The 22,188-nt window shown below is 43.4% G+C and overlaps 1 protein-coding gene across 9 annotated transcripts in view; it reads right to left on the bottom strand.

Annotated features, from left to right (window-relative positions):
* ppargc1a (peroxisome proliferator-activated receptor gamma, coactivator 1 alpha) overlaps positions 1 to 22,188 on the bottom strand; it is a 290,593-nt gene that overhangs the window by 30,223 nt on the left and 238,182 nt on the right. For 5 of the 9 annotated variants that reach the window (XM_088073242.1, XM_088073244.1, XM_088073243.1 and 2 more), the window contains exon 2: positions 9,584 to 9,763. In XM_088073242.1, the coding sequence (XP_087929368.1) occupies positions 9,584 to 9,763 (180 nt within the window). Of the gene's footprint in view, positions 1 to 9,583; positions 9,764 to 12,376; positions 12,593 to 22,188 lie in introns of those variants that run through there. The other 4 variants (XM_088073245.1, XM_042512222.2, XM_088073246.1 and 1 more) reach the window with 1 other exon arrangement.

Raw genomic sequence — 22,188 nt, 5'->3', positions numbered from 1 at the left:
AACAGTAGTCACACAGTAAGATGGTCATCCTAAATTTCTGACGCTGTCAGAATTTTATCCCAGGCTGTCTCTGACTGTGACAACAGAAATTCTTGAACCTCTCTCTGTGTGCTACCACTGTTTTAAAGCCACAACCAAAAATATTGCCACGTTTCTTTCACAGTGGTCATGTGTTGTCTGGGACTAGGGATGCATGATGTTGGATTTTTGCCGATTTCAGAAATGCAAATATATAACAACTCCTTTACTGATAACCTTTATTGAAATATCCATTTTTCCCCACCTGATTTTAGTGATTATTAAGTATTTGCTGTAGTGGAACATCAACAACATCATATTATGCATACTCTCATCATGATGGCCCACGTGCATGTGGGGACATAAAATACAGTGCTTTTCAATTTATGTAATATCCAATCATTATGCATAGAAAAGAAAAGTACTTAAACTTTGGCTTGATGTTTAGTACATGTTCACTGTCAATATAAAACAATATATCGGTTTGTGCAATCAGCAGAAATCAGCATGTTGGCCTTTTCTGATATTTCATTTTGAAGCCAGTATCTGCTGATACTGATGATATGCCGTTATTATCGCGCATCCCTATCTAAGACAGCCCAAAATCACACAGTGTATACTGGCTTACCTTTGGGTCAATCAGTTGTGTACCTCAAAAGCATGCATAACCAGAAGGATCTGTGAGAGACAACATGCGCAGCATCCTCCTTATATTTCCCCCCAAACATGGCATAAAATGCATGCACACTTGTGCTCACATCCACTCTAAAGCATTCTCACACAGCTATCCAAACAACCAATAAGATCACAGGGGGGTTTCGGTGTGTCCTGGTGGAGCCTCCCCATCTACAGCCCTGCCCCAAGCTGCTGTTGTTTTCCTTCCACAGCCGTCCAACAGATGGTCCAAGCAAGCGTTTGCTAACACCACAGAATCACACACCATCATAATGATTGGACACTCACTCTTTTGTTTTGGCAGCGACTTTCCAATCGGCTTGGCACGAGGAAACCCTGATTGCTGTGATTGCTCTGACTCTGACTCGCTTTGACGGTCGCAGCAGGAGGAGGGGGGGGAGAAAAACAGAGATTTGGAGTGGCGAAGAAGGAATATTCAGCTAGATGCAGAGATGGGATGAAGAATGGTGCTTCCCTCTGCTTTTTTTTTTTTTTTGCCTTAATGGCATGCAAATAGCTATTTGCTTAAGTCGGCAGCTCTGAATGTGCACTACTAAGCAAGGGGGCCTTTGAACATACTGGTACACTGTTGATAATGTGCTGGAGGAACACAGGGAGGGGGTTACAGAGCGAGTGCAGGGAGAGACAGGGGAAAAAAGGAAGCTGTTTCCAATGTCCATCTTGCTAAATGGACCACATTTCCTGGCTGGAGTGTAAGTCTACCATCAGCAGTCAAGCGTAGCTGTCCATAAAACAATTATACACACACACAGACGGCTGGTCACTTTGGTTTTGACATTTACATAGATTTGCGAGGGGAGCAGAATGGACCAGAACTTCTTGTTTTTCGCACCGAGGACTCAGTGTTATTATCCACTGCTGACACCACCTTTACACACACACGCACACACATGCACACACCTGCACACAAATACAGCTCCTGACCTTTCAGGCCCTGCCAAGCCCATCGAGGGTTTGCAGCGTTTCATTTGTCACAGTAATGTCTTCCTCGGAAAGATGCCAGCGCAAAGGAGAGCCAGGGGTACAGTGGACGAGATATAGTGGTCTTCGGCGTTTCAAACAAAACCTGCGTTTTCTGTGTCATTGTCTTATTCTACATCTTTGTGTGCAAGTGTTAGTGCATATGAAGGGGGGGAGTGGGGGTGCAATATCACAAATTTATGGTAATTGAAATGGCAGAATCTTTTGGGGGAAATGCAGTCAATTTGATTCTGCGGCAAAAAAGGTCACTCTATTCAATTTGCACTCAATGCCATACGTGGTGCGACAGGGAAACGCCTGAAAGCAAACGATCTTATCAAGGCCTCACAGGCTTCACCACTTACCCACTGCATAAAAGCTATTTGCTGATTACTAAATAAACGCATTATCTTTTACCTTGACTTCTGTGTGCGAGTGCCTTTTCGCTCCTGGATCCAGGTAGGAGGCTGCTACTGCAGTGTGTGTGCCTCTTATCCCTGAGTGACTTTGTGAGCATGTTATCTGAGTAGGTTTTTTTTTTTCGTGCACTCTCAAGTGCCATATGTGTATGGGCTGCACATATAGTAGCAGTGGTCAAACGCAGAGGACTTCACAAGCCTTTGCATGTAGTGTGAGTGGTAACGATGTGGGGATGCGCCTATCTTTACAAGTAAAGAAATGAAAACACATCAAAGAAACCGTGCACTTAAGTCGATACAATCTCAACTCGTTGACGTGAGGCAGGGATGCTATGAGAAAGGATGAGGGGGGTATGAAAGCCCTTCGAGTCTTTCTTTGTAGCATCAACATCGAATGTTGAGCCGCATTTCATCTTAATCTAGGATCTATTCTCTGTGGAATACTGATCATGTTGCCTTTAGTTTGGATAGGCTCGCCTTTCACTGCTTACATTTAGCTGAGCACACCTGCACACACTACTCAACTGCGAAACGTCTGCCAAAAGCAGAGTGATCAATGGTCATTGACCACTTGATGACAAGCGTCCAACACTCGAAATCCCTTACCAATCTGCCCGTCGAGTTATTACACAACACAGCCCACAGCCATATGAAAAGAGGTTTGGCTGGCTGCAGTATAGACTGAAAATGGTCTTCTGGAAAGAGCTGATTAACAAGCAGACAATTTTTAGAGCTGTTGACTTCCTGAGGTCAAAAGCACTGTCATGGCGAATGAATCCAGCAGATTTATCCCAGATATACCACTTCATGATTTCACAATGCAAATATTTCACAATTCACCTGATAAAAAACATGCTAGGTATAACTGTGCGTGTGCCAGATTATCTTGTTGCGTAGTAAGTAGTTAATACTCCATTTTTTAGCCCCAACCCAAGTTCATACATCTATCGTCTATAACATTACCATTTTCTTGAGAAGGACTAGCCGTATAAAGTACCAAATGATACATCCATGCACATTTTTGTTTTACAAAAAGTGGAGTGCAAGGATTTTTTATATCCGCTGTGACCAAATGTGTGTAAAAGCTTCTGCTTTCAGTTTAGACTCAGGAGCTACTGATTGGGCAGCAAGTGAGTCATCCAAGCATCCAGTCACTCATGCATCAGCAGAGCCTCGGAGAGCCTCTTGAACTATTTGAGGCCTGTGCAGACTTAAATGCTTCAGGGGGGAAATAAGCTGGAGCTATAAGCATGCAGTGCACATCATAAAGCTTAGTTAGAATGGGGAGGTTTTCTTCTGCATGGGCGACAAAGCTCTTAAAAATAGACTCTCAACCAGGGAAAACTAGTCCTTCACATGTTCTGCACTGTACAAGACTGCAGCGCATATGGCCACAGATGTGTTAAAACCATGTTTCCTAAATTATAACACAAAAAAGATACACATGGGCCTTTGACCTGACAATAAAAGCTAAGAGAAGCACCATCACTCTCCTTTTTCAACTTATCTGCTACTGCACAAGGATAATCCGAGCTAATTGGAAGAGCAAGTTTACACCTGCTGATCTTGTTTTTGCTGACCTGTTGTTGTTTAACTTCTCACCTTGCTGGAGTCATGTGCAGCTGTACTCCATGACATCAATGTCAGGCGAGGCTACTGGTGCAACAGATCTCACTTCTGAATAAACTAAAAGGGTCAGTTCACCCCCAAATCAAAAATACATATTTTCCCCCTTAGCTGCTGTGCTATTTATCAATCTTACTTTTACTGTGAGTTGCAGAGTGTTGGAGATATCAGCCGTGAAATATCTGCCATCTCCCAAACATAATGGAAATAGATGGCACTCGCCTTGTAGTGCTTAAAAACAACAATGTCTCTTTCAGGAAATCAGGTCCCATTAACTCAAGATAATCAACAGACCTTATTTTGAGCAGTTTATGGTGGAACTATGTTCTTTCCATCGAACTACACCCACCAAATGTGTCACAGTAAAGAGGGAAGCATGAATCTACTCATCAGCTTGTGACATTGTGAGATGTAAACATTAACATTGTTAGCAAGCTCAGTGATCCTAGGTGAGCTAGCAGTAGTTGCATGCTTCCCTCTGGGCACTGATACAGTGATATCTGAGAGAAGGCAGACATCTCTACGGCTGATAATTCCAACATTCAGCAACTCATACCGAAATAATCTAGATCTTTTCAGTCTGTTATTAAGTCACTCTTTAATATCTGCAAGTTCATCCCATAACTGTATTATTTGTGTACCTAAACTGCTAAAGACATCACTTGTCTTTAAATTATTAATCATTGTTCAGAATCAACAAAGTTCTCTGGAAGCTGTGACACAAACACACAGAGATTGATAGAGAGTATGTCAAACTACCAGAGCAGAAGAGCTGGCCAAGGCTACCACCACTGCTGGGCATGTTGGCACGAAACACACACACACACACATACACACACCTGGGATCGATTGGCCTTTCCTGGAGAGGGGAAGCAGCCTATCGCCCAAGACTGATAGCGCTTCACCATGAATCACAGCACTCACTGATTGAAGGCCTCTCTCCATCGTCTTCCCTCTCTCTCTCTCTGTCGAGGTTTCTCTGTTTTGTCTGTTATTCACACTGTTTTCTCACTAACGGCGATCGCTTTCACTCTTTCCTTTGTACCCCTAGCTGTCATTGTTTGATCAGTTCATTTCATCTCCATGCAAACACCATCTTTTGCTTCCTCTGTCTTGATTTCTTGCGGGTGTAAAGGCATTCTAGGAATCCACTGTTTATACCTTCCTCCCACTCCAAAGTGTACACTATTAAATAATACAGGGAGGGTTCGTCTTATCGCATGGCATCGTTGCAACATGTTGCCACGCGTGTGTCTGTGTGTGTGTGTGAGAGAGTATGGGGGTGGGGGGTGGGGGGGTGGATTATTGGCTTAGTGTTTTGGCCAGGTTTAAGTGAAACAGCCCTGAAAGGCTCTTAGTGGAGATTACCCCAGGTACTAAAAATAGTCATTCCCACCCAATACACACACATGCGAACACACGAAACAGAAAGCGATGATAGTGTTGTGTCTAGCCAGAAAAGATCTGATCTTTGTAAAGGGTGTCTCAATCACACACACAAAAAAGAGACAAACATGCACACATACACACCGGTGGCTCCAGTGTGATGAGAGAGACGGTTATCCACTGGGGGGCAGGGGATCAGCTGGGGCACGAACACCAAACCATGCCTCAATCAGCAGCAGCAGGCCCACTGGGAGCGTAAGCTGAGTGTGTGTGTGTGTGTGTGTGTGTGTGTGTGTGTGAGAGAGAGAGAGCTACACATGCAGCCACCACCAGACCAAAGGATGTTCCCTTGCTCTTTTTCAAAAAACATTTCCTCGGGGGACTTTTTTTTGGCCATCCCCCTGCTCACTATCCCTTTATTCCCCCCCCCCCTCTTCTAGCCTCTCTCTCCAGAAGCGATAGTTGTAGGCCAGAATATATTTGTTTAGCCGCTGCAGCTTCAACTTCCCATCAGCTAGGAACAAATGCTTTGCCTTGGGAGCAAAAAAGACAGAGAAGAAGGACGGGGGAAGCAGAGAGCAGAGCCCACAGTGTTGTAGGGCGGGTTGAGAGCTCTTGTTGTGGAGTGGATCTGACAGACGCTCCAAGATGACACAAGCTTGGACAGCCCAAGTCTGCATCTCTCTACTATACGTCTGCGCCTACTTGTCGGCGCGCTCTCTCTCATTGTGTATCTTGAAACAGCATAGCCGCGGGTGTGAGAGCACCGTTCGCCTTCAGTTTCGACAGTGATGGAGGATTCCTTCCATCAGACAGTGCAAACAATGTATCAGCACAGTGGGAGAGAACTGAAGGGAAGTCGAGATGAGGAAAGTATGGTGTATTCTAATAAGACTCACTTGAGAAAATCATATTATACAGTGGAATATGATAATTCATACACCCTTTGCTGGAGCAGTGAACTGGTGCGGGTGGTGTACTCTCAAATGTCAGCATAAATTTGCAAAATAAACGCAACCGGCATTCAGTGGGGAGTAGGAACAGGGACAATAAGGGTCTCGGGTGTCTGTGTGTGTGTTTGTGTGTGTGGGTGTGACAATTCCTCTCAAAGGGTCCATGACTTTGTGCCTGTTTCAGCTCACAGGAGCTCCCAACAAGTGTGTGAGCTAATCTGCGCTTACACGTGTTTGCGGGGGAAAAGGAATGGGGGCCATTTGAGGAGGAAAAAACATTTCATCACAGCATGTTTTCAACAAAGCCTGCTAAAGATGACCCAATCAATCTAATCTGCCTTTGCTTAAAAATAAGCGCTTGAGCATCTGTCCAAAAATACTCAAACAAGCACGACAAAGCAGCGTAATTCCTTGCAAAGTCTGATGCCATCACAAGCACATCCTGGTGGAGGAATATAAAGATTTTACATGACCGACACGGCCCACATATGTGCGCTCACGTGAATTACTCACAGCAAGTCCCTATGCAATATCTGAGTAATGCTTTAAGCCTTGGCATCTTATTTTACTACCTGCAAAGCCCACAACCTTTTACTTCCAATCCTCGGGCTTTGATTCAAGCTGGCACAAGTCCAAGCTTTTCCTACTCTCTACATTTGTCTCTTTCACTACCCATCTGTCCCCATGTTTGTCTGTCTGTCTTGTCATCTGTTGGCCTTTTTCCGCACCTCCCTTTGTTTCGCTTTACTTTATCTGCCCTTGTCCCTTTGTCCCACCTGTCCATCTATCATCAGCGTATCTCACAACAGGACAGGTACAGCGGCAATAACATGCCAGACGGTAAACTCGGTGCCAATTTTCTTGCATAAGCACAGAGACACAATCGTCCCTGTGATGTGGCCATCCCTGTGCGACCGCCACCGCAACGTCGGAATCTGAGTAAGCTAAAACCGACGAGATCCGTCAATCAAACCGCTAAAATCTGAGCAGAGTGGTGTGGTTAGAAAGACTTTGGGTCACGCTTCTATGCTATTATCTTTGGCAGTACATTGGGAACTTATTGGAGTAACCACCCCTTAACAACTGCAGCCCAAAATAGACTGTGGACTTTCACGGTCGGCCCGTTTTGAAGAGGTGTCAAACACACTGTGCCAGGAGCGATAGCTGTTATGTGTGTCTGTGTGCGTGTGTGTTACAAGAGGAGGATGAAGGGGGGGCGGGGGTTGAGGTGTATCATTCTTCACATTTCGTGTCAGGGACAGTTGGGACAGTGGCAGGGAACGGAGCAAAAGGCCAGCCAGGGGACAGCTTGTGATCTAAGACCGTATGTTGCTTACAGAAGAGAACACACACAGATAGAAACATAGGCTTATTTGCATCCATACACACTCTAAGGTTACTTTGACAAGGAGTTAACATGAGTATTTTCTGCTTAATTACCAAATAAGACTTCCTGCGATGTGACAACTATGTTTCTGGTCCTGACTGTACTGTTCGACCAAGTCTGTTTAGTCATTTGCTGCTGTCTGTCACATGGAACCTGAAGAAAAGCTCCAGTCCAAGAAAAACAGTAGGTGTTTGTCTTTCTGTCTGAGCTGCAAATCATTTCAACAGTTGACTTACTTGAACTAATGAAAGCCGGTTCAGACTACCAGGGAGCGCGTTGTTTGATGGGGACTTTTAAAAGAGGGGCCTCAGCGTGACAGCTGCACCCAGCTGTTACACATGTTACTCAGGGCGTCCTTGATCAGCTGCTACCTGCTTATTTTTTTAAAAACACGCGCTGATTTGTTAAGCGTATATGCACAAGAGAAAGGGTAAGTGCAGGAAAACAAAGACTCTTCAAATCTGGCTGGTGATTAACATGTTCTGTAAACTTTTGATTGGATGCTTCTCTGCCCCTGTGTAGAGGCCAATCATGGGGGCGCAGGAAGTACAGCTGCAGCCCCAGCTTTCTGATCCTTGCAGAGCGGCAAACTTTCCCCTGTCAGATTAAGTAGGATTAGCTGGGTCCTGCCGTATGATGAACTGAGCACTTCATATGGTGACTTGAAACTTTCCAAAGATGGAAAAAAAAAATCTGTGGTCAGGAAAATGCATTACTTTGCTTTGAAACCCCCAGTTTGCCTTGCTTGATTAGAAGCCTTTCCATATCCTCAGCATAATACAATAGCTGCCACGGGCTTATTCCGTATGAAAAACATCACCCACTTACTGCAATGTACAGTAATGGTGTGGATGCACAGGCACATGCATAGGCACACAAACACAAGCTCTTTCCCACATTGGAAGTCACACACGGCCTCTTGCTCAGCGCTAGCTCCCTCATCAGGGTCCTCAGTGGGTGCTAAGTTCCATTGTGTTTTAAAATGACACACACACACACACACATGCACACACTCTCATTGGTATTTTTATCCATCCCCAGAGCCACTCAGTGGCTGTAAGCCATATCACTCTCAGACGACAGAGGAGCCACGGTCACACCAGCTAGTACTTAAGGCACCCCTTCCTCTGTGTGTGTGTGTGTGTTTGTGTGTGTGTGTGTGTGTGTGTGCGTGTGTGATAGGGTGGTCCACAGAGGTAGAATGTGTGGTGGTATGAAGAGACTCTGAAAAAGGTGTCAGTGGTAGGGAGGAGGTCAAACGTGGAAAGAATTTAGCCTGTTATCAACTGTTGCCTGCAAGACAGGCAACACACACACACACACAAAGCACAAAACAGAGCCCCTGAAAACGTGAGCACATGACAGGGCCACAGGCGCACACACATGCGTCTCAGACAGGGTTTTTCCTCCCGAGGCGAGGCTAAAGCATCCAATCTCAGTCTTTCTTGTCTATCTCTGGCACTGATAAAGGCTTATAATGAACTGGGGACTGGAACTCAGTCCCAAGACTGATGGCTTTATGGCCCTGGCCAGATCATCACCCTCTGTGGACTTCGTTTGTCACCGGGTGAGGGTAGAAAGAACGAGTCAGACGGAAAAAGAGGGATAGGAGGAGACAGGGAGAAAGAAAAAGGAGAGAGGGGGAAGCAAAGATTAAAGTTTTACACTCCAACCTTTGAGAAGCATTTTGCAACACAGCCGCCGCGTCCACGAGTTTACCACCGCAGCGTTCTCTCAGATGTGCGCCGCGTTACTAACTCTGGGGTGAAATAAACGCTCAAAGTTTTGATAAGGGAGCCTACAGTCGCAGCCAGGATGCAAACAAGGGGACAAAGGTCCTCTCGGGGCTTATCGTTCTTCACGTTATCTCTCCCTTTTGTACTTCGGAGCAATGTAAAAGCATGTTTGTAAACTGGTGACTGTTGTACATTTTGTCTGGCTCGCGTTCAAGCGCGTTTTGTTTGCTAGGGCATGTTGTTATCGCCGCTCACTCCTGACCCCTGGGAGAATATATCATGAAAATAATGTGGATGCAAAGATGTTCCTTAGCAGCAGAAGGCTTAGAAACACCAACTTGTCATGCTATAAATATTAATGAAGGCAATGAATAAAAAAATATAAAACTGTAAGCTTTTTACCTCAAAAAGATTGGATGCATCGTTGCCATACTGGGTGGAAATAATCTCTGATTGGTCGCTGTACCATTTGAGGCCACCCAGGAAGCTGTCTGCATCTAAGTCACTGACATCCAGCTCTGAGAGGTCAAGTTCAGGGAGGTCTGGGCAGAGGGGCTGGTCTTCACCAACCAAGGCAGCACACTAGAGAGAAAAAAAAAACAAACAAACACGACTAGTTAGACAATCTCTTTCATATGCAAATCAGACAATGAATTCTTTGTGCCAAGTTTGGAAACAATGAGGGAATCCAAATCTGGGCAGGAGTCACAAGTGTTCTGCAAACCTGCTGTTGAGTTTGACATACAAAGCTTCTCATCTAACTGACAAATTAAGTTCAAAATCCCCTCATTTGATAATTCCGAATATGCCACTTATGCCTTATCACTTTTGTTGCTATGATTAATTGGAACATGCAAACCTGCAACCTGTTTCCACCTCTGCTTCTTTCCAGCCGTGCAGAACACCGTGCCCTCCCACCATCACTCCCCCAAGCACTGCCATTGGTGCTGGCCCCCGTGCTGCTAAACGCTGCCTGTTGACATTTTGTTATTCACCAGCCACTTTTATGTAATCTAGCCAATGTGTACTGTATGTAGCAGCTGTTCCTGCTTCCTCCCCGCACTAATCATCAGGCAGCTCTGTTCTGGCTGCAAGTGAGGGGCCCTGGAGTGGAAACAAACAGGGCTTTGGTGGTGCAAAAAGGTGTTTCAGTGGAGGAGAGGAGGAAGCAAGAAGTTTAGAAGGCTTAGCTGATTTTGCAAGATAATTTACAGATATTTATCTCTTCTTGATGATGCACAGTTTAATTTATATTCATCATTATAAACAACAGCAAACTTTGAGATCTATAGTCATTAAAAAAGGCAAAAATGCAGCAGAGTTTTGGCTTGTTTACAATCTGTGCCTGCACACATGCAAATCCAACCCTGAGAAAACAGCTTCATGGCAACTGTCTAATAGGATACACACTCCTAATTTTGTTGACAACACGTCAGCCAATGTATGAACAGCTACAGGACTGGCCTTAAGACAGATATAAGATAGATATCCTCAGGCGAAGCCGGGAGGTATTTGGCTCCCAAACTGAGGAGGAATGAGAGTCAGGTTCGGCTCAGGGTAAAAGCTGGGAGACGGATGCTGTGCCAAGTAGGAAAAACCACCCAGACACCGGTGTCACAGTTCATCTGTCGTCGGATTCGCACCAACGCGAATACACGATGACTTAGACTGTGATGAGACAAATCCGTTATGTTGCAAACGCAACAGCGGAGGGGACAGATTCACTGCGTCTTAGGCTTTCCCCTGTGAAGATCCAGTGTGACAAGGCACGGGATGGAAAAAAAAAACAAAACAAAGATGCGTGGATATTCACAGGCTGGACGTCCCTGTGCTCAATTATCTTATGGACTTCTTGGTGGACTAATGAAATAGCGCCGCCAGACAGACGATGAGGGCGCACCACAGCGCTCCGGTGATTTACGCACGCATAAAAGCAACTGCTAGGGGAAGATTATTAGAGGAAGTAGTGACATCCTGGAAGACAGTTCATAATCGAGTCTACACGCGTAACACTTCACAGAATGAGTCGAAAAATGAATTTCGAGAAAACACGGAAATTTGTTGGATTGACACTGGCTATCGCAGCCTAAACGGTAAAGAGGACTCTCCTGAAGCCCACCTGGATAAAGTGACAATGTGCGTGTATGCACCAGTGATATAAGTGCAAAGTAGCGCATGTGAATGAAAATAAACCCCTAAATAAGTCCCACTTTTTAAGGCAGTCTTATTTCTCATATTCTCATCACGCAGCCACAAATATGCAGGCAGACCGCATCGTGTAGTTACAGAGAAAAGCTTTCTGAAGCATCCCTGAGCTCCTGCATGCACACAAGTATAGCCAGGTAAATGTCCACAACAAGATGAACGGACTCCGTAAATTAGAGGAAAGGAGGACGACTAAGTATCCTTTTGATGTGCACTTTAATCAGAACACTAGAAAGGGTTATATATTTAAAAAGACGACGGGAATAACTTGTGATAAAAAAAAATACGCAGAAGATTAATGAAATTCGCACAAACATTATATGATATGGCTGGATATTGCTCTCCAGCCAACGCTCCACCGGCCGGGATATTGGCATACAGACGTGCCCGGTACCGTTATGATGCTCCTGCGCAATGCCAGATAGTCCTTAGTGTGGACAACCTTTGCTCCTGCCATTGAAAAGCAAAAAAATAGCATGCCCTATCCCGACACAGCACATCAAAGGGATTGTTATCGTCAGTGGATTTCATGCGTCAGCGAGATACCTGACTTTGAGACATTTCAGTCATTTCGGCATGAAAAAGCTTCTCGGCACCGGAGCGCGTACAGTCCGCGGCTGGGGAGGGTATCCGCAAGCTTGCAAGCACTCGCTCCGACTGAGCAGATGAGGGAAGCGATGGTCCCGAGCCTGTGCACGCGTTACAACTACACCTTTAACTGATGAGAAAAGGGAGATTCCGCACTCCACTCGTCATATATTCCCGTGTTGTATATCCCCCGCATCCTCAACTGTGTCCAGACGCGCACTACACCGGCATGCCACCACCACCACCAGCAGCAGCAGCAGCAGCAGCAGCAGAGGAGTGCGTAATGTGGAAATCACTGTCTCGGATAGTCAGTGTTGTCCATCGGGTCCAAGGAAAAAAGAAACTCCAGAGAGGCTAGAAAGATGAAACAAGTCGGATTTTTTTTTTTTTAGATGCGCTCACCTCTAATTCTCTCCACACCGAGTCCTGGTTACACCTGTCCCACGCCATCCAGCCACTGAATGACGTCCGAGGGGAAAAAATGAAAAAAAAAAAAAGAAAAAAAGAAAGAAATCAAGTAAAAAAGAAATCCACACACGCTTCCCACTCGCGCTCACACAGGCAACTGCTGCCCCTCGCCGAGAATGAACCGAGGGCACCTGTCTTACAACTGCTTTCCATCACATGACAAAGCTATTAAAAGTAGGCAGGGGAGTGACTCCGAGTCCACACTACTCGCCAGTGACGCGCAGTGAGCAGGCGGGGTCTGGCTGCGCACATAGTAAAATCCTCTCTGTGCACTGCAAAAAATGTCAATCTCAAACCTATATCGTGGCTTTATCTGTGCATACACAGTGTTATATATATATATAAATATATATATATATATATATATATATATATATATATATATATATATATATATATATATATTCAAACAGTAAGCAACATATTCTGTTTGTAGGTTGGTTTGGGGAATTTAAAAGATTTACCTTCTACATTGAAATGAACAAATTAAGTGTCTCCAGAAATTTCTGGGCATCAAACACTTACTTTCCTACATTCTGGTGATATTTTTTGCACCAATTTATGTAAATGTATTTAAATTTTTCAAAATACAACTCCTCTGCTTTCATCTTTTTTTTTGCGCTGTACAAATGCACATGTTCTAAATATTAAGGGTGGGTGGGGGTGGGGGGGGGTTCTGTTTATACTGATATATGATAGAGAAACTGAATAAAATCAGCATTTTTCGCAGTGTGAGTGGTCGCAAGTCGCTGGACTAAATTGGTGTAATTTTGGAACTGTAGTTTTTCATCCTTCAAATACAAAAATGTCAACAATAGTTACATATATTAAGGACATTTGTTATTCTGAGGGAGGTCCATCTTGTAATTTGGCATAAAATAAATGCCCAACATCAGTCATGTCTTCAAGTTCTGTTCTGTTTAAGCCGATGGGACTTTGTAGCACCTCGGAGTTTAGTGTGTTGACATCCCTGATTTTTTTAGCTCCCCAAAAAGTGGCAGTAATATTTTCACAAAGCCAATCCTGTAAATATGTCACCGTACCCACAGGGATTCCTGGTCATGAATGCGTAAAAAGCACATGGTATTGACATCTCTGCATGCCCAAACAGATCATATAACGGAGAAAATAATAAATGATGTTTCCCACCCCCCCAAAATGGAAATTATAAACTCCAGCATTTAAATCATTTTATAAGGGCGAGATTACAGTGGATGTCTATCACATTTAAAGTTTGAGATGTTGAATTACAGGTTTTTGCCACACAAGAGTATGTAGCAATTTATGTTCAATTAAATTATTGTTCTTCTACAAGATAATTAGTTTCCATTGTTTGCTCAATACTTGAACTCCACACAAGACTGTAACCTGAAATGCCTTTATTTGGTATATAGAATATCAAAGAAGGTAATTTAGTCTTTTTGAAAGTATTTCTTTGTCCATTCAGAGGCAATAAAAAGGACAGGTGGCAGTATCAACTGTGTATACAGTGTCAACAGGACGTGTATAGGCAACACTACCTCGGTAAAATAAAAACAAAAGCTTTGTGGACATTTCAAACAAAGCAGGGCTTCTGTTAGGTATAGACTGACAGGCTTACTACAGGATGAATTCTCTTTAGATGTTGGTGACTTCTATTAATAATACATTTAACAGAAACATTATTCTATAGGGTGAAGGCAGTTAAAGTGGGACGCTTTTAGTCAGATTACCAAGAAAACAATCTTAAACTGTGAATTATACTTTAATTGTTACTTTTATAACTTGTTATGGTTCTCTGTTATATTTCTTTGAAGAAAATATGTTGTTAAGCAAAATATTGGACAGTCAAACATGTAGAGAACCCCAAACTTACTCTGATGACATGTTCGGGTAAAATGGGACAGCTGGTAGGGTGAAAAGGGACAAGCATGTTTGTTTTTTAAATGGTTAAACCCATTTATCAGTTCAATATATTAATTAAATGACAATGTAACCTGTGGCAATCCATTAAAATTTAGGCAAAACCCTAAAACCATTTTTATTGTTACCCCAACATGAGAAAATCAACATGCCTGGAAGTTCAGTGACCACTGGATTTTTGAATATTCCGTGTGCTCATACTAGTTATCTCAAACTAATAAAAACGATTGTTTTGTGTAAAGCACGTTTGTAATAACAATGCAAAACATGTTTAGTTCTTGGCTGTAATATTTAAAGGGCCAAAGATGTAAAACCTTATTTGTCCCATTTTACCTGATGTCCCACATTACCTGTCTTCACCCTATATGTAAACTATCACAAGGTGTTGTCTAAAGGGATACTGTATACTGTTGAATGAGGTCTCTAACAAACTTGTAAAAAGGAGTATGTCGACAGATTTATATTTGGACATTATTTTCAGGAAAAAAAAACAAGTTAACTTGAGACAATGCACTCTGTAATAAGAAACTCACTCCATGGAACTTGCTAGCCCCAATCCAATTTTTACTCTTGTAAGCCTATTAAGTCCACCTGAGCATGCAAGGAGCAATTGTCTTCCTAAATTTGTGAACCACATACAGTAAGTCTCATTAAACACAAAATTGCACAGAAACCTGTAAAAAAGGTTGTGAGCTTGGATATGTAAATCGTACAGATTGTGTGTGAGCATGCCAGTGTGTGCCCCTGTGAGTGCATTGAGACATAAGTGTGTGTGTGTTATGCTTATGGGTATCTAAGGGCATTTGTACCACTAAATCTATACATCTGCCTCTCCATGCGTGCCCAGAGATGCTACCCAGAAGCAACGGCGAAACCCTATCAGAGCAGGTGGCGTGTGCAGTGACCTCACAGAGCCCAGATGGACCAGTACCACAGAGATATAATATAGGGGGAAACATGGGAGTGACATGGGGCTTGATGGTAGCTGGCTTTGCGACTGCGGTAGATATAAAAACACTCAGACAACAGGGATTTAAGTGTGGTGAAAAAGCGTCGTTAAAATCACCTCTACGTGGTGTTTATGTGTCCAGCAGATGTAGCTAACTGCAGGTACTGGTCACATAGATTCTTTACAGCTTGAGTAATAGCACCATAATGAACACAGATTTGCCAAAAAAAGAGAGGAAAAAAGTCTTGGCAGGAGATGCGTGCTGGTAAACGATATTTCTCCCTCTCCTGAAGCGGCAGGCGAGTCACAGTCAAAAGGCTTATCTGATTGTACTCTTCATGCCAATTAAGACAACGGAAGCTAAATATAGATATAATGTCATGATTTCCTTTCTTGAATGGTCTTTGATTCTTTCTTTTTCCCTTGCAAACACATTCCTGCTGGAGGCTGGATATTTACGTGTGCTGCAGCAGAGATTTGTAGATATAGGAATCATATCAAAAGGAGAAAAAAAGGGGGAGTTCTACTGAAGTACAGGTAATCTTTGAAATGCCACAGCTTTTGTTTCACTTGCAGAGTGATGCTAATGAATGGGTAAGTATGGGAAGATTGTCACAGACTGGTGCAGAATGAGAATGTTTCGTAGCACCACATCAGAGGAGATATTTAGGCCAGCTACGGGGACAACGTCACTGCGTGTTTGATCACTCCTCTCCTAAGAATGACCTTGGGTCTTGCTTTCACACTGCTCTTGCATTTAGCTACTCTTATAGATATCATGTCTCAAGGGGCTGAATGTATAGAATGGAGTGTGAAAAGTTGTTCACACCCATTTGATGCATAGCATGTTGTCATATGATGGACCATGACCTCTTGAAACCTCTGCAAGACTTTGAATATTGCGAATTACAGAGCACCACCTGACAGACATACTTTAAAAATGGACCGTTCATCTGAAAATCAAAAATACATATTTTTCTTCTTACCTGTAGTGCCATTTACCAATCTAGATTGTTTTGCTGTGAGTTGTCGAGTGAGAGATATCAGATGTCCCTCTGTTGAATATAATGGAACTAGATGACACTCAGCTTGTGGGGCACAAAGTGCCGAAACAATTCCTTTAAAAAAAATCCAGCTAAAATGTCTCTTATAACCTAGGCATCCTTATAATCATAACCTAGTCAAGATAATCCACAGACCTTGTTGTGAGCAGTTTCATGTAAGAACTATTGTCTTTCTACTCAACTTAACCTGCCAACCTTATCACCGTGCAGCAGGAAGCGTGCATGTACTTGTGAATAAGAGGCTCCTGAAAACTCGAGATGTAAACATTAATGGGGTCCTCCTTGACTGCGCAGTAACTTTAGCTATAGCTCAATAGTGCTAGGTGAGCTAGCAGTAGAAGCATGCTTCCTTCTGCGCAGTGTTTTAGTTGAGCGGTGTAGTTTCATAGAAAGAATATTTTCTTGATCAATCACAGACCTTGCTGTGAGCAGTTACACATTAGAACTAATTTCTCTCTGCTGAACTTCAGCTGGCAATGATTGCGCAGAGGAAAAGGTGCATCTGCAGCTAGCTGACCGTGCACCACTGTGCTAGCTAACATTACAGCTCAGTGGAGGAGGATGCAATTGTGTTTACATCTCGTGCTGTTACAAGCAGAAGCCTCTCATCCACGAGTGGATGCACTCTTCTTTCTGCATTATGATACAATTGGCATTTTCACTTTGGTAGAAAGAGAATAATTGAGAGTAGCTGAGTGGTGCTAGGTTAGCATGCTTCCTTCTGCACGATGATACAGTTAGTGGGTGTAGTTTGGAAGAAAGAAAATAGCTCCTACATGAAACTGCTCACAACAAGGTCTGTGGATAATCTTGAGTAACTGGTTCATGGTTTCTGGAAAGACACATTGCTGTTGAGTTTTTCAGATGTATTTTTTCATGTTTTGAGCACAACAAGCAGAGTGCCATTTAGTTCCTTTATTTTGGAGAGAAGGCAGACATCTCTACAGCTCATATCTCCAACACTCAGCAACTCACAGCAAAACAATCTAGATTAATGAGTAGTACTAAGTGTAACAGGAAAAATAAACACTTTTGATTTGAGGGTATTATGTCCCTTTAAAACTCATAGAAAAGTGATTTCACTTATTTCTTAATGGCTCCTAACTCAAAAACAATGCAGCGTGACACTGTTTCTGTAAGCACAGAAGATGTCCAGTCCCACTTGCAGATAAACTACAGTCAGACTTACTTAAATCAGGGTTGTGCTGCTGGCATTTCTCAGAAAGCAAAGGGTCTTAATGATTAAACAATTTCTCCCAAGAGTCAGCTGACAAGTGGAGCTCTCAAAGCCAAAATGGGGCTAATCCAGAGATAATTATCTTTGTTTGAATATTCAACATGGCCTGACTCATGATACAGAGTCTCCAATTTGCATTTCAGGTCTCAGAGTGAATCTGATATTAAAGAGCTGGAAACATACTGATCCTGTAGTGGAAATTATGGTTAAGTGTTTAATTCCAATTCAATCTGACAGTGTTTTTTTTAACAGTGTCGGTTTTGACAGTCCATCTATACTCAAGTGGCTGTGTCTTGTTTTCCTTTTTCCATAAATTGTGTCACTGGCCCTCTGAGAGTGTGCGCCGCTGCACAGCGTGGTGGGGGATGATTCATATCACTTTGTTGCATGTCATTGCTCCCAACAGAATCTATCCTAGCATCTGGCCATTTTAATACATGGTGGCTGGATTCATAGGAATTAATTGAGGGCAGAGGTAAAACAGAGTGTTACAGCTATTCATTTATTGTTCAAGACTGTTAAAAGACAGCTTATGCTTTGTTCTCCCGCTTGTGGTTTGACATGCTTTCAGATCTTTGGAGTATGGGGGATTTTTTTCCCCCCCTCGACAAGTCATATTGTTTTCTACTTATTAGGGGACAGTGGAGGAAGTGGTCACATTTCTCAGTAGTCAAAGTCTCTGTAATAACATAGGATGTAATGCCGTACAAACTGGGAACAGGAAATGTAAATGGATACACAGCGCAAATATAAGGTCATAATGTGGTGTCAAATTATCACACAGGACAGCTTTGAAACTACCACTTAATAAAGTGGAAAAAGGCAAGTTTTTTGCTTGAACTTATCATTGTGAAGTAAATGTTGATTGCATGATGTCATGGCTACAGAATAATTACACCATTGGCGTCAAGATTGGTTCTTTATAAGCATCACTTTCATTATGCAATTTTGTCTGCCACCGGGTACAAAAGCACAATGGAAGTGCTTCAACCATTGCGCAATGTTAACAGAAAAACAATATGGTTTATTTTTTTTCCCCCTTGTAGCTATTGTGAGCTCTTAGGGATGTCAATTTTGGTTAATTTTGCTTTCAATAGGCCAACACCCATTGACCTGTAACTTACCGGTTTTTAAGAGAAGAAAAAAAAAAGATGAAAAATACAAGAAGCTGTGAAATATGCCCACTACCCAGCCTACAGTATCCACTTGATCTTGGCTACTTTTTACTGCGCACCATGCAGTCGAAAGAGAGCTAATGTTAGTCAGCTAGCAGCATTGAGAATTCCATGATTACAGCTGGAAACACTGTCCCTGTGGCAGAATGCGTTGCTGCGGAAACATTGTGCCACCCTTTCAGCATTGTTAACTATGTTAACACCACTAGCTGCACTGACACTACTAACTAACATTAATCACATAGTCAACAATAACGTAACACAACATAACATTTTAAATGATTTGTAATGCTTATTCAGTGCCACAGAAAGATCTCTCAGCCTCCATAGGCTCTTAACTCATGCATTATAGGTTACAAGATAAACAGTGTGACGCCATTATGCCAACGCTCGCCCTTTGACATACAGTAAGCTAGTGCATTCTCCTTGTGATGATTCCACATCGCCTCTCTTTGTAGTGCCCTTCAGAGACCCCGTCGCCTTGCCGCCCTGTGTGCAAGCGTGTAATCCTTTCCATCAATGAACTCCACTGTGTCATTTAGCCAGTCTCAGGATGGCAGCTACTTTTCCCGCAGAGAGTCCAGCCCACATTATTAAGGCAAATGGCATGAAGAGGCTAGGGCCAGTTAGCCATGGCTGAGCCTTGGAACTGAAAATAGCAGCAGTCCCATGCAGGGGCAGGTAAACACAAAAAGGAGCCTGGGGCGCCACACAGGACGGTTCCGCCCTCCCCTTCCCTGTTCCAGCTCTGTTTTTGGAGGAGCTGGAGAAAAGCGGCGGCCCTGCCCCCTCCCCCCCACCGCAGATGAATAATATCACGGTCACATGGCGATGCGAGTCGGAGTCTCCCGTCGAAGCCTTGTGTTGTGGGGCTGTTATTGGGCTTGTTTAAAATCGCCAGCGAGTCATGCAAGATGCATGTGGAAAGTGGTGGCACAAGGAGGGTGAGCTGTGAGCGCAGGCCTGGTGTTTAATGCGTCTTGGTGGAGAATTGTGCTAAACTAGCGCTCTGGGCAGGGACTTGTGAGGCACTTTGTGTTTTGCTTGGGTATAGCACTCACCAGGAATATTAAAATTTATGGACCATGAGGGTTTGGGCTGCAAACACACATACATAAACAAGACTTAAAATGCTACAAACCCAAACTTTGAAAATTGCTGTAAAATTCCAACAGATGCCACATGCCTGGCAATGTAACTAGAGGAAATGAGATATGCTTGTGTGGAGGAGGTGCAGTCAAATCTGCTTCTACTGAAAGGGCACATGGAAATTGTGCTTGTTGTCATTCTGAATATCCAGTAAGGCATTTTTGGGGTTGAATACGAACTTTAAACTCAGTAAGTCAAAAGCCATGGCCTGTACAAGCAATGATGCTTGCAGCAGTGTAATCTAGGTAATACACAGGAATTAAAGGAATTACCTCTTTTCTGATATGTTTAGATTGTGAACTGTATGTTTAACTATCTCCAGGAAAATGTATGTTTTGACTAAAAAAAACAGCAAGAGTCAAAATGAACCGTAGAAAGTGCATTAATGAGATCTCACCACTGGCTACAGGCACATTTTTGGGTGCATCTTTCTGCAAACTGCAAAAAAAAAAAAACCTCCTGTGAGTCACGAGGAGGGCCCAAAGCACAACAGATGTTGCTTGATTTCTAAAATAATAGAGAGGCAGGGCTGAATACCTTGACAGCGCAGTCCTTATGTACTCTTAGCACTGGAAGAGTGCCAGGGAAGAATTAGGTCAGCTGAAGTGCATTGTGCCTCGTGGAACTCCACGTTAAAACAGCATCAGGGGAGAGAGGAGGGGTGGAGGTGGTGGTTGGTGACACACAGGTAGAAATTTCTGGAGCAGCACAACCAGTTTTTTTTCTTCTTTTATTCTTGTATCGTGGAAACGTGAGCAGAAACGTTACACCCCTGAGTCCAGACTGCAGTCTAATTATCTTGAGCAATGAAAAGAGAAGGAGAAGGGGAACGAGAGGGGAAGAAAAAAAAATGCATGCGAATTGCAATTCTTTCATACAGCCTGCATACGGGGTGTATAACCACAAGCCTGAAAAAATCCTTACGGCACAATAAAACTGATTGTATCATCACCTTTTTTTCCCCTTACAGGGTGCATTTCCACTACTCTTCATATCACCTCCTAAAAGGAGCATGTACAGTGCTGCCGGAGTACACAGTGATGGGGAAAAAAAAAACAGAAAAGGAAGCCGGGATGAGAGGAGAGAGTCAATACCCATTTTTGCCAAGGCATCCTAGTGAAAAAGAGCAAAGAGACAAAAGGAACAGATGGATGGAGATGGAGCTAATGGTGAAAGAGAGTGTGACAGGGAGCAACAAAAGCAAGAGGGAGTGAGGCGAGTGAGTGATAGAAAGATTTGGACAAAGACGGGGCATGAATTAGAGGCAGATATGGAAGGAGAGGAAGGAAGATGGAAGCTAAGTACAAGGAGGAGTGATTGGGGACAGGAAGTGTGGACTTTAACAAAAGGGTCAGACCGATGGGAGGCCGGCAAACCGCCTCGCCATGCTTCGAAACTGTTCCATCACTCATCTGAAGATAAACCGCCCCCTTCGTCCGGGACTGACCCCGGTCCCTGCTGGCCTCCTTGCACTGGTCCGACCACTATCTCAGCGTTAATCTAATGGTTACCACCTTCCCCTCCCCCGCATATTCCGGTCACGCTCTTAGATCTTCCTGCTTACGATGGGTATCTGGCTCACATTGTGCCACGTATTCATTTACAGGAAGGTTTAGATTTTCACACACACACACACACGTGCGCGCACAGTAACACACACACACACACACAGATTCCACCGCTGCTAACACGACCTCATTGCCCCCTCATGACTATCACATTTTCAGAAATAAAATTGTGTCGCAAATGCACTCTCTCTCCTTGTTAGCCATTTTAAATTGGAAGAAATAATGAGATGTGAAGATGACAGAAAGTAATTGGTTTTGATGTGTGTAAAATCGTGATTTTAACTGGACATGATATTCAAATGACTTGGCAGCCGTCCATCAACATGAAAGCGTGTGTAAGCATATTGAGGATTGTGCTGAGCAATAATGTTAGCTTTTCCTCGTGAGTAAGGCAACGTCAGTGTTTTTTGGCAGGTTTTTTTTTTCCCCACTCCAGTGTTATTATGCTTCAAGCCATTTCCACTTTCTGGAAATAAAATGAATTTCCATCACTTTTTTTTATATATCTGATAATCAGTGGTGGAAATCAAGAGCAAGATTAACTGTCAGGCAGTCATTCAATCAGTCAACCCTTTGCCCTGGCTACCCCGTCCCCTGCAGCTTTCTCCAACTCCCTCTCATAATCCCCTGTTGTGTGTTTTGTGGTGCTCTGTGTCCACCGGGACTGTCATCGCCGCCACAATAAACAGGATTAATCAGCAC

This window comes from Plectropomus leopardus, chromosome 23 (assembly GCF_026936395.1).
Source record: "Plectropomus leopardus strain MGB_pleo_1.0 chromosome 23, ASM2693639v1, whole genome shotgun sequence".
NCBI lineage: Eukaryota > Metazoa > Chordata > Actinopteri > Perciformes > Serranidae > Plectropomus > Plectropomus leopardus.
The sequence above is the reverse complement of the archived record's forward strand: the minus strand, read 5'-3'. Positions and strand labels throughout refer to the sequence as shown.